Genomic DNA, 14,118 nt, shown 5'->3' on the forward strand with positions numbered 1-14,118 from the left:
GAAATGGTGGAATGAAAAGGACTTTTTTTCCATCAGAATTTTTTCAGAAGCTGTTAGAGATTGGCACCTTGAAACCATTCGAAAAAGTTATCTGGCTTTTGGTGAAAATTTTACGGGCTTCACAGAGAATAAGGACTTTAACTACAGCTTTCAGGACCCCTTTAAGGACGGTCGGTGCACCACGCTCCGAGCTGCGACGTCGCGGCACAAACCACTGGATCATTTCTAAATGGATGGCTCTGTGGATACGAGACCGTCGTGTGCTCTTTCTCTGGTTATCACAAGAGCTGGACATCAGCCATTTTCCGGCGGATTTCATTTTTAACAGATTTTGTCATGGAAAGCCGCGCGGAGGCTTCGTGCGTCACGACCGATTCGCTGATGAAGCGAGACAAAGGAACACCTCCGTTTCGGAGTGTTGGAGGACAAGTTTGGACATGTCCAGCTCTCCACAAGTTCTCTTACTTGAAGCCGAGATAGGCATGTCCAAACTTGTCCTCTAAAACAAAGAGACCAACACGGAGGTGGTTTTGTGCTGCACCGTGAACGGCATGGTGCCGCAATCCTCCGCTTTTCTTTCCATGAAAAAAATTCCTGTAACAGTGGAATGTGCCGAAAAAGTACTGATGTCCACGTCTCCTGCCATTTTTGTGTAAGTCAGACGACATCCCGGATCAACAAAGCCTTCACGTTGGAAATGATCTGGTTGTTTCAGTGGGGTTTGAGCCTGTCGATCGGCGCTCGGAGCGCGGCGCGCTCTCAGCAGCTGTGGGCAGTCTTTAAACCAGCTGGAGCACTCCTTAATCTGTGTAATCCCCATAAAATCGTCCCTCAAAGCCATTTCAATTTTCCGAATGGTTACCACCTGGAGGTCTCTCACAGTTTCTGGAAAAAATTGATGCAGCAAAGCTCCAAATCGTTCAGACATTTATTTGCAATAAAAATCCGATGAGAGGGGTGGACCACTGCTCACACAAAGCCTGTTCACAAGCGAATGACGCAACCGACAGGCGTGAAAAAACTCATGCATGCGCACAAAGGTTCAAGCTTGGCTGATGCAATCACACGTGATTCAAATCCATATGGTTTTGGGGAAAAATAAAAAGGTTGTATACTTTTCTAACAGACCTTGCGTATATATATATATATATATATATATATATATATATATATATATATATATATATATATATATATATATATATATATATATATATATAGTGCTCATTCAGGTGCACAGCCAATCAGTTCCTAACAAACACCTGAATTAGCAAATCAGCTTGTGGCAGAGCAGGGAGAGATGGAAAATATGCAGGTTCACGGGTCCTTGAGGACTGGATTGAGAACCCCTGATATAGGACATGCATAAACCCAACACTCTGTAGCATGAAAACTTGGGCAAGTTGAATCCCCAAAGTCATGTTCGTTTGACAAGTCTAGGAGCTCCTTGGCATGGTAAGTTTCCATACAGGAGGCTATGTTAAAATTTCCAGCGCAGGCACAGACATAAACATGTTTCCAGCCCACCACACAAAAAAAACCCGTTTTAGTCTATGCCACTAGTTCCCTTCTCCATAACAAATCTACAGGGTCTTTTTTTTATATAACTCTTTAGTTTAACATATTTTAATCCATAAAGTAATCAATAGTGGTTGCTTTGAAAAACAGCTTGTCTGCCGGTGAGCCGAGTTCAGTCTCAGAGCACTGGTAGCACAGAGGCTGCTAGTCGTAGCTGCTAGCTGTTGTAGACCAATCATGTCGGTCGTTCATGATTCAATTGGATCATGATTTAAAGGGCGATGATACAATTATTGGTTGATCTCTTTTTCCTATAAGTATTTCTTTTTCCTCACTGTGTGATTGTGTGGTACATTTCAGAGCAAAGTATTTGTAAAGATCCTTTATGAATTTACTTCACACCTACAACCCCTGGCAAAAATTATGGAATCACCGGCCTCAGAGGATGTTCATTCAGTTGTTTAATTTTGTAGAAAAAAAGCAGACCACAGACATGACACAAAACTAAAGTCATTTCAAATGGCAACTTTCTGGCTTTAAGAAACACTATAAGAAATCAAGAAAAAAAGATTGTGGCAGTCAGTAACGGTTACTTTTTTAGAGCAAGCAGAGGAAAAAATATGGAATCACTCAATTCTGAGGAAAAAATTATGGAATCACCCTGTAAATTTTCATCCCCCAAATTAACACCTGCATCAAATCAGATCTGCTCATTGACATTGACCCTATGCCATGACATTGACCCTATGTGTCTTTTTGCAAGGAATGTTTTTGCAGTTTTTGCTCTATGGCAAGATGCATTATCATCTTGAAAAATGATTTCATCATCCCCAAACATCCTTTCAATTGTCCAAAATATCAACATAAACTTGTGCATTTATTGATGATGTAATGACAGCCATCTCCCCAGTGCCTTTACCTGACATGCACCCCCATATCATCAATGACTATGGAAATTTACATGTTCTCTTCAGGCAGTCATCTTTATAAATCTCATTGGAAAGGCACCAAACAAAAGTTCCAGCATCATCACCTTGCCCAATGCAGATTCGAGATTCATCACTGAATATGACTTTCATCCAGTCATCCACAGTCCACAATTGCTTTTCCTTAGCCCATTGTAACCTTGTTTTTTTCTGTTTAGGTGTTAATGATGGCTTTCGTTTAGCTTTTCTGTATGTAAATCCCATTTCCTTTAGGCCGTTTCTTACAGTTTGGTCACAGACATTGACTCCAGTTTCCTCCCATTCGTTCCTCATTTGTTTTGTTGTACATTTTTCAATTTTTGAGACATATTGCTTTAAGTTTTCTGTCTTGACGCTTTGATGTCTTCCTTGGTCTACCAGTATGTTTGCCTTTAACAACCTTCCCATGTTGTTTGTATTTGGTCCAGAGTTTAGACACAGCTGACTGAACAACCAACATTTTTTGCAACATTGCGTGATGATTTACTCTCTTTTAAGAGTTTGATAATCCTCTCCTTTGTTTCAATTGACATCTCTCGTGTTGGAGCCATGATTCATGTCAGTCCACTTGGTGCAACAGCTCTCCAAGGTGTGTTCACTCCTTTTTAGATGCAGACTAACGAGCAGATCTGATATGATGCAGGTGTTAGTTTTGGGGATGAAAATTTACAGGGTGATTCCATAATTTTTTCCTCAGAATTGAGTGATTCCATATTTTTTTCCTCTGCTTGGTCTAAAAAAGTAACCGTTACTGACTGCCACAATCTTTTTTTCTTGATTTCTTATAGTGTTTCTTAAAGCCAGAAAGTTGCCATTTGAAATGACTTTAGTTTTGTGTCATGTCTGTGATCTGCTTTTTTTCCTACAAAATTAAACAACTGAATGAACATCCTCCGAGGCCGGTGATTCCATAATTTTTGCCAGGGGTTGTATTTATTAATAGCCAAGTGGCCTCTTTGTGCTTGTATGTGTGTATACGTACCTGTGTTTGGCTTTGATCATGGAGAAACTGGGGAGAGCTTGCATTTGCAATTTGCTGTGTTTATATATTTTGGGTCAAGTATGAACACCACAAAAACAGAAAGTTGATAGGACTAACCTAATATATTTGGAGAAATTAGGGATATTAGCTAAAAACAGTGAACAATGGACATTGATAATTAAATTCTGGACTTGCATGCCATTCCAGCAGGGGGTGGTAAATCATCTATATATTAAGTGCCTTTCTGTGTATAATTTCGATCACAGACAAAGTGGGGAGAGCTGACATTTGGTATGCTTATGCATTTTGGGTCAAGGATGAAAGCAGCCAAAATGGAGCATTGATAGGGCTAATATTTTTGGAGAAATTTCAGATATTGCATAACAGCAGTGAACAGTGGACACTGATATTTACACTCTGGACTCACACCATTTCAAATCATTATAGAAACTTTGCATAATTTATTACCACCCTTGAAAAATGTCAGATACCTATTTCATAAACACTACCAAATCTAGAGACCATGGATCCAGACGGGCAACATGCTAGTACATTAAATAACAGCTCAGCCATATTTCCACCAGTGTGGCTGTCATTCACTGATTCTGAATTCTTAAACAGCACGTCCTCAGCCCTGCCTGTGTGTGGCTCAAGTCGGACTGACTCAGTGTTTGGATTATTACCACTCCAGCAGAGTTAAAGCTTGAACATACTTGTGCATGCTGGCTGTGCTGCACTCGTGCACTTTGCTCTTTTGTCAGAATAATTAAAAACTGGAATGTGTGTTGTGATAATGGGCTTACTTTGCCGACACTCTGAACTGCAGAAAACATGGGATGCAACACCTGTTCTCATCAGGTGCACCTGGATTTCCTTAGAATAGGACAGCTCAGTCTTGTTTGAGCCCTACATGATATCGCGGGATTTGAACACTAATGGGGACAGCTGCTCTAGTGTACTGGTTTGTTTTTGCCTGCAATCACCGAAGCAGTTGCGAAAGGTGCAGTTTTTTTTTTCTCGGTTCCCAGTGGAGAAGAAAAGACGAGGCAAATGAGAGATGTTGTGTCGGTAAGTGTTAGCTTACACAGCTAACCAGAGTAGCTCCGCTCTCTCGTCTGCACAAAAAATCGATAAATTATTTTGTCCACTGACATCAATAGCCTTTTGGCTCAACGATTCCCTTATTGGTCCTTCAGTTTACATTACGCCTGTGTGGCCGCTGTTTTTGAGAGTGTTTGTTAGGAAAATGATCAATTCGGTACTTTGGGTGCTGCAACCCGCTGCTTTGTTGGTTCTCTGCTTCAACTCCTTTTCAGAAGCAGCAGGTACCCAATTTCATCATTAACTCCCTCAAAGCCACTTAAAGATGCCAGTCATGAGTCACCTTTGTGCTGATTAAAGTCACTAACTGTGACTCTTGTCTTGTTGCGGGCAAGAAACAAGAATCGTCCGGACGGACGATTATACTGCACAGCTCCAAATGCGGCGAGGCTCTCTGCCGAGTAAAGTTCGAAAGATAGATTTTGATTGGAATTAATAACTTCAAAGTGAATCGCTGTTTAAAATCAAATGACACCTGTTTCCAAACAATGTAATACAGACAACAAACTACAACAGACTAAAACTATTTTTTTCTCACAGGCATCACTTGACTGATGCCTGTGGTATTCAGCATTCTGCAAGTGATTAAAATAAATCCCATGATCTACCAAGACAACAATAAAATAAAACAAAATTAAATTTATTTGAAAAATTTTAAATTATGTTGCGTGGACTCTGTGTGGAGGGGGTGAGGCCGCGTGACAGTGTAATCACTCAGTGACATGCACGTCAACATCTACATGCTCTGCCTGTTAGTTTTTAGCTAAGTCAAAATTGAACCCAAGATGAAGGCAGCAATGAGGAAGATGGTAATTGCATTCAGTGATTCAGTGTTTCACAACAAAATAACAAAACAGTTCAAGCAAGTGACATAAAAGAAGAGGGTAAAGAGTCCAAACAAAACTTGCTAAAGTTATCCAGTCGCAAGGTATACCAAGAATAAATCGACACAAAGCAAAAGTAAATGCAGCTGCAACAAAAGGTAATAAACAATTCTCAAAGAACTTACAAACGCGAGATGAACAACAAAAGACCAACCTGAGCCAACGTAAGGGAACCAGGGCAAACTCAGACTAAAGTCCACACTGGGGTGATGACACAAACTGAAGACAGGTGAGGGAAAAATTGTCAACCCCAGCTGGGGAAGAAAACACAGGAAGAAGTTACTTAACCAACAAGAACAGTCAGATCACCAAAATAAGTTAGCGGCTTTATATGACAAAATAAACGGAACATGGAAACAAATTTTGACAGAAATCTGTAAGCAGGAAGATGCAAAATCCAAGGCAAAGCTTAGATGGAATGAGAAACAGTGACACAAAGTTGATCTGGTTGTCAGAAGTGGCATCTTAGAGGACTCTACCTCTTGCTCTTCTGCTGGAGAGAGTGAGACAAACTTAGCATCTCATGTATATCATTGCACAGGGTTTTGCCATGTTTAACAGCATTTTGTGTGTATGCATTAAATAATGTCTATAATGTTGTATGCGAAAGTATGTTTATTTTTAGTTATATTGAGCACATTTATTATATACAAAAGTGTATAATGTCTTATGTGAGCAGTATATTTACTTTCAGTTGTGTTGAGCACACCCTAAATAATCTCAGATCTAAAAAGTATTTGGTATATATATACCTGTGTTTTTCATAATGGTGGTTCATTTAGAGAGGTGAGGGCAAAAAATTTCAAAAGTCACCAAATAAGGGCCACCCTAATGCTGACCTAGTAGCATATCTTAAAAGTGAGAGCCCATCAACAGTTTCAAACATCATTCTCAGTCTCAGTGGCCCAAAATTAGTAAAGTTTGACTATTTATTACGAAAGCATTTTGGCTGTACAGCAGTGTTTTCATACATCACATGTCTCACATACATTAAAACTCGAACATAATGAAAGTTTCACCACAGATGGATATTAGACCATGGAAGACTCCAGTAAATTTGGGAGTGGATTGAGATCAAGATCCCGATTCTGGATAATTTCTTAAATTTTCACCGTTTCGAGGATCATCTCAAATCTGCTTGATGGATCTTGACAAAATTTAAATCACATGTATCTTTTGTACAAAGGAAGACTCTGTTAGTCTTGGATGTTGAGAGTGATCCGGATCAGTATGCAGGTTTTGCAGCAGAAACATACGACATCACGATGTAAAACTAAGATCAGGAAGACACTGTTTTGTTTCAGCTTGTGAATTAAATAACAGATTGATCAGTTGGACCATTCTGAGTCAGTATGCAATTATTGCATTGCGTTGTGGAATCCAGATCCAAGCAAAGTCCAGGTCACAATGTGAATCACATGTCTTTTGTTTTGACTCCTTGTCAACCCTTGGCGGATGTCAGAAATCTCAGATTGCTCATTTCTTTCTAAAGTGGTCAAGTCTTTTTTTTTTTTTTGTTTGGTCTCGTGAGTTTCGGAGTGTTCCTAACAGCGCGTGCATGTGACTGCAGCCTGTGGAAAAACAGCCACATGTGTTGCTGTGGAGTGCAGCTTTTCCACTAAAGCCAAAGCATAATCTCGCCGAAGGCAACAAAGCGGCTGGTGCCAGTGTCCCGATGAGATGAACTAGCCCTCGAGATGAGCTCCACCGCACATCTGTCTCTACCCCGGACTTTAACACCTCACCCATCGAGTTGAGCTATGCGGTGGCGCTCATCTCTACGGGTCAACTCACCCATCGAGTTGATCTCCCCCACTGAAGAAAACTCATGCAAGTTTTGTCTTTACATAAAAATACAGTAATGAGTGTTTTAGAAATTTAGAAAAAGTAAAGAATTGCATGTACACGCTGTCTTTAGAGCAGAATATTGTCTTTAGATGTCATGGAGCTCATCTCGACGGGGGAGCTCATCTCGACAGAACACCACCTCTCTGCACACACATTACTTCCTGGATGAGACGGCACCTGAAAAGAGTTCATATGGAATGTTTCTGACCGCTGTGTTGTGGCTTTGAAAAACCACTAAGCATACAGAACTTTTTTTTATTTTTTTTTATTACACCTGTTGTTACTTCAATTTTTTTTTCCTTTCTTTTTCTTCAGGGCATCCTCGGACTCTGCAAGACTTGTGTCGGATAAAAATCCGTCACTGCATTGGTCTACAGAGCTTAAAGTTCCTGGAGGATCTACCAGTTGCAAAAGTTATGAAAGACTATTTAAAACACAAGTTTGACAGTGTGTGATGACATCGGTATGTGGGTGTGGCCAACAGTCTCGGGTCTGATTTAAGACTATGCAATCACCCAGTTCCCTGGTCAGAAGAACGGTCATGTATCCACCTGAGGTATTCAGATGAAGTTCTGTGTATCAGACCTTTTTGTGTGCTCATGTGACATTACCTCATGTTTGGGGGCCAAATCAACACTCTCACTGCAGAGTTAAAAGACACTGCCTGGAAAAAATGATGGCTTTTTAAGGAGCTCCTAAAAGGACATCAGAACAAAAAAAAAACATTTACCAGAGACGGGTACTGGATATGCTTTTGATAGGTCTCATGCCGTAGTTTTTGATGAGGTTGATATGATGTATTTCCCTTTGGGCTCAATGGCAGTCACGTCATTTTCCCACAGTTGGCATGGGCAGTAGATGTCATTTGTCTTATCGATTTGTAAAAGACTACATTCATTTTTTTTTTGCTACATTATGGTAAGCCTGTAGCCTGTGTTTCAACTTTTAATATAAATTAAAAGTCTTTATTTTTTTAAGTATTTTTTGCACAATTTTTAATTTTGTTCATTCTCTAGTGGGTTAGTTTGCTGAATTCTTGTCTTGCAAAATTATTATGAGATCCTTCAAAAGTATATCCAGTGCTCCATAAGCTTTTATGCTTTTTCATGGCATTAAATCAAAACATTATACACATTAATCTAAAACAAATCCACAAAACATGAACACGATTAAATCAACTCATTGTTATGGATTACATCAGTTAATATAACACTAGTAAATCATCACTTTCACAGCCAGCTGGTTTTACTAGATAAGTAACTGGTGGATGTTGTAGTACACCTCATATCAGGAGGCAGTTCTCCAAAACTGAAGGGATGTGAAGAAGGAGATGCATAGGAAGCCCCCAAGACACACGTGACAACTCAGGAGTTAAAGGCTTTAGCTGTGACTGGAGAAATCAGGAAGAGGTGAGACTGTATGGAAAATGCAAATAAATAAAAAATGTTTTGTATGGTCAGCTTAATTTTATTTGTTTCATTCATTTATTTCAGGCCTGGAAGACATTCCAAAGAAAGTTGTGATGGGGTCAATTTAGGGCAAGTAATGAAGTGAAAAAAATTAAATGATGATGATTTCAAACAGGCAATTGTAAGTCTTGATTTGTTACAAAGCCAGAATACCCTAAAGGCTGAGACTTTGAGGAGCAAAAATGGTCAGAGGATCTTCAGTTTGTCAACACATGCAGCAGAAAATTATTGAAATGTTTCAACACATTGTTCATCAAGGGGAAGGGATTTGCAGGACTGGCCTGCTGCAGTCCTGACCAATCTACAATAGAGGATCTGTGGAGAATTCAGAAATGAAAAATGCAACATTTGCAGGAACAGTCAGACAAACTAAGGGCCCCTTCACACATAACACGAAAGATGCAGACACCAGAAGAAAATCCACGAACCAGAAACAAAATGGGGAACCGCAAAACATTTCACCTGCTGTCGGGAGGGACGCACGGTCAGACAGGCGTGCACGATACCGCGGCAACGGTTTGGTGCACGCTCTTGTTCCTGCGTACGAACACAGTACGAGCACGTGGAAAGTCTCGCACACAGCAGCAGAGTAAAAAATTAATACACCACCACAATTTATAATACTTAATTCCTGTTATAAAGAGTGGATTAGTGGATTTAGCCTCCATCTAGACGTACACCAGGAAGTGATGAAATAACATGGACTGTTCTCCCTTTCATGATTTACATGAATTATCTGATGCGCTCCTCTCATGAAGACATCAGCTGGGCTCTCGTCTTATGAAGAGGCAGCTCTCGTGTCATGAAAGCATCAGCCGGCATGGCGTGTCCAGTGCGCAGTGATCCGCCTGTGACCGTGTTGCAAATGTGATACTTGTTTTAATTATTACAGTGTGGGGAAATCCCACAGTGACAAACGCCTCGTGGTGGTTCTCAGCATGGCACGCAGCTGATGCACTGCAACGCATGGCGCGGCAGTCAACTGAAGCGATATATTTTAATTTATTCCCATGTGAGGTCAGCAATCTGACATCCACGCTCGCGTGGACATGCCCATCTGTTTGTTCAGCCCACAGAACAAAGTGTCACTCTCCTTGTCTTTGCTCTGTGACTACTTATTTTGGTTATTTATATAATTGTGTATGTTGTTATTGTAGTAATTATTTTTATACCTTTCCTGGCTGTGTTCTCTGTGTTTTTAATGTAACACGTCGTGTGCATGGAGCCGTCATTTGAAGCTGTCAGTGAGTGGCTGGGCAGCGATCAGCTGAGAGGCGCCTTGCCTCAGACGTGTGCACTCAGACGTGGCTGGCCGGTCCCCATGTGATCATGTCTGTACATAATTATCAGCATTTGAAGCAAGTGTGCCCCCCCCCCAAACATGCCACGTGTTTCGGGGGGGGCACAATACACATGCACGCCACGTGTTGAGGCGGGAGCCGAGACTCTGGCACACCACACTTACACACATTTCACAGACAGCTCGAATGTGGTTGCCTGCTATCTACTATCATGCCAGGAGTGCGAATAGCCCCGCCTTTGCTAAGTGCCCGGCAAGCAGTGTTAGATGCTTGTGTGTGGCACCTGGAATTTGACACGTGCCGAGAGAGGGTTTGAATGGACACTCGGAGGGCATTTGCTGTCTTTCGGGCCGCCTGTGTGTGCGAATGGTTTTTGCGGCAGCTCCGATTTTTCATGAGTGGCATGCAGTTCCTCCTTCGTGCACCAGTCAGCTTCAGTCGTGTTATTTGTGAACAGGCCCTAACGTGAAACGCTTCATGACTTGGTGTCCTCAATGTGAAAACATCTCTTAAGTGTTGTGAGAAGGAACAGCGACATAACAAAGTCCAACTTTTTTGGGAATCTGTTGCAGCCCTGAAATGCATGAATGGATGAACATGAATAAATGAAATGAAGTTGACCAGAAAACAAAAAACATGAAATATTTTGGCTTTATCCTATCTGCAGTAAAACAGAAGTCAAAGTAAATAGTAGTCCTTTTAAATTCATTTTATTCATAATGGAACAGGTTCTAAATTCTGGGTCTGTTACTGAAGCTTTGGGCTCGCGGCTGGTGATCACCTTAGCATTTTCTTTGCTTTCCTGTTGATTTAATGCTGATGAATTATACCTTAGGTGTGTTGTTTTTTGTTTGTTTGTTTTTTTCTGGCCGACTTGTGGTTTTTTTTTTTGTTTTTTTTTCTGTTCGAGTTGTGGAGGTCAATGCGCAGGAGTGTGTGGACAACGGGATGCTGGACTGACCGTGAGATGCCCTGCCTGAAGCTTGTCTGCTTGAGGTTTCTTCCTCATTGTATATCAGAGGGAGTTTTTCCTTACCGCTGTCTCCTGTGTGCTTCCTCTAGGGTTTGGTAAGGTTAGATCTTACTTGTGTGAAACACCTTGAGGCAGCTTTATTGTGATTTGGCGCTATATAAAAAGTAATACATTGAAATTAAATCTAAGAATTACTGCAGGAGGTTTTTAATTTGCATTTTCTACACCATCCCAACCATTTCATGTTGGAGCACAACAGTGCTATACTGTTATACCACTCACCTAACTGCTCTTTGCACAGAAAATGATTCTCTTCAACAGAAGATGTGAAATGTCAGTAACAGAAGCCACACGGGACAGTCACAGCTAGATTTGATGTTTTTTTGTTTTTTGTTTTCCCCCCGCTCTGGTCCACTTGACTATAAAGCACTACAACGGGTGAAGCAACACACAAAAACTCCAGTCACAGCCACAGAAGCCTTTAACACTTTCAGAGCTGTTTTGGTGGCTTCCCTCACTAGACTCCTCCTTGCATGGTTACTGTTTTTTGGGAACAGCCTCCTCCTGATTTATTCTATAATACTACACCCTGTGCGCACAGTGAAGAATTTGGCCAGACCTGATCATCATTTCCAAGTGCATTTTCCAACTCTAAGATATCAGCTACATAATGGAAGCGTGCACGACACAGAGTTAAAGTAAGCCCCTTCAGCTGCTCTGTTGTTTTTCACTTGGTGTAACCACAACAGATCTGAGGTGGATCTGAATGCTGAATTGGCACAAGTTTTATGCTAGAAGCCCTTGCTGAATCAACACCACATTACATGGAGGCGGGGCGTTGAACCAAAAATCTGCAATGGAAACATGCGAAGTAACTGCTTTCACAAGCTGGAGAATAAACTCTGTTTGACTTTAACTCTGTACCATGCACTCTTCCATTACACTTCCCACAGTCCAACACAGGTATTTCTCCATCATACTTAATTTCACATAACTCCACTGGACTTCAGTATTCTCAGGCGTGGCCTAAAGTGATTATATTATGGTGTGCATAATTATTAGTTAGCTCCTTTACATCAGGCAAAATTGCCCTGAAAATTCAAAAACTAAACTGGCTTTCAGAGGGACGCAGCACTCTAGAAATACCTGAACTATTGAGGCGTAATCACCGACCAATCAAACGCTTCATTGAAAATAATCCACAGGGTCACAAGAAGCAGGACTGTTCCAGGAACCAGTTATCCTCCAGTGGCACCATGTTCCAGAACTGCAACCTACCTGGAGTGTCCAGACGTCCAAGGTGTTCAGTGCTCAGAGACAAGTCCAAGGTCAGGAAGGCTGAAATACGACTCCCACTGGACAAGACTCACAAGATGAAACAACAGGACTGGACCAAGAAACATCTGAACACAGGTGCTTCAAAGGTTTCATGAACTGAAGAAATGAGGGACTTTTGATGGACCAGATGGATGGACCAGTGTCTGGATCACTAATGGACACAGAACCACTTCAAGTCAGATGCCAGCAAGGTGGAGAAAGGGTGCTGGTACAGGCTGCTATTATTAAAGAGGAGCTAGTTGGACCTTTTCAGGTTGAAGATGGACTTAAAATCACCTTCCAAAAAGTCATATGTAGAATCACTTTCTTCCTAACATTTTAAGATTTTGTGATGCCAAAATACTAAAAATAATAAATCTGCTTATGATTAAATACTTTTACATTATGTCAGTAAAACTCCCAGTGAAAAATAAAACTACAGCTTAAATGAAAATGGCCACTTTTACAGCCAGTTTTCTTCAGATGAGTCAGGGCACAGACACGTGTAGGTTTCTGTGGCTGTGACTGGAGAAACGGTGTTTTTTTGGGGGGGTTTTTTTTCCCTTCATTTTTTATCATCTGTTGTTCATATTTGTGGTGGAACGGAACAGAAGGACTTTGACACAAGAAAACAGATCAAATCTCTGCTCGACTCTCGAAAATGATGTCAACCCTTCTGATGTATGTCATGAAAAGTAGTATAAGAGCTCAAGGGGTGCAACCTTTTTTAACAACCTGTACGTACACACACATACATATATGTGTGTGTGTGTGTACGGTGATGAAGTGATGTCTGCTCTTAATGCATCTAATTTTTGTTGAGTTGTTGAAGCACTTCATTGTAAATGTCTGCGCTCAGTGTTGATGATCTGAACTGCAGTTTGAGATTTAAAATGATCCAGACTGAGCCAAGAAAAACAAAATGTTTTATTTTTTTTAATCATATTGGTTGTTAAGAAAAAAAAATCAGGGAATGTATATTTAAAAAAGATATCAAGACGTTTTTCGGGCTATCATGTAAGAACAAGATGCCTTCATGGCACAAGCAAGATTCTGGGCAGTTACTTTATTTTGGAAGTCCTTTTGGGTTGATGGAAAATAATTTTATACTCTAACAAAACATTTAAATGCAGAATGAGTTGAGTTATCTGTTGATTGATTTGTTACACATATGTCCAAACCGTTTTTAAAATTACATGATATGTAAATGTTTCATTTGCAACAGATATTTTTATATGCTTTATTTAAACATCCACCTCAGTTATAATTAATGTATTTCATCATTAAGGTGTGTGTGTGTGAGTAAATAATTGAAGAATGTTTATTTTATGGCTGTTGAATTAAAAAAAGACTGTCCTTGTCCTGGAGATTATACTGTGAGTTTTTCAATTTGAACCTTTCAGAATGAAATGTAGGGTTGCGGTCTAAATAATACTGACACCACAGGAAACAATCTGTTAACATTTTTGTTGTCTGTGTTAAAATGCAAAGTAAAGACATTTTCTTTAGTTTCAGGGTGTTTGGTTTGTTTTCATGTGCACATGCTGCTCTCGGGCACTGAAACACTTTCCCCTGCAGAGGGCGCTTTCACGCCAGTGTATCACATGTTTTTCATGATCGTGACCATGTGTCCCATGTGGCAGCATTACAACACACATGGAGAACATGGCATTTTGTATCAAATAATTCATTGCATGTTTTATATCCAAAGGTGTTGCTTTTGTTTGGTACATTTACATTTACCCTGATGGACTACCCTG

The 14,118-nt window shown here is 40.5% G+C and overlaps 1 protein-coding gene across 1 annotated transcript in view; it reads left to right on the forward strand.

The window, feature by feature from the left end:
• asb7 (ankyrin repeat and SOCS box containing 7) overlaps positions 1-10,700 on the forward strand; it is a 74,994-nt gene extending 64,294 nt beyond the window's left edge. Inside the window, exon 5 of the mRNA XM_034184279.1 lies at positions 7,614-10,700. Coding sequence (XP_034040170.1) covers positions 7,614-7,753 — 140 coding nt within the window. The 3' untranslated portion in view covers positions 7,754-10,700. The remainder of the gene's footprint in view (positions 1-7,613) is intronic.
• The last annotated feature ends 3,418 nt before the right edge of the window (positions 10,701-14,118 follow it).

This window comes from Thalassophryne amazonica, chromosome 2 (genome assembly GCF_902500255.1).
Source record: "Thalassophryne amazonica chromosome 2, fThaAma1.1, whole genome shotgun sequence".
In the NCBI taxonomy this organism is placed as follows: Eukaryota; Metazoa; Chordata; class Actinopteri; order Batrachoidiformes; family Batrachoididae; genus Thalassophryne; species Thalassophryne amazonica.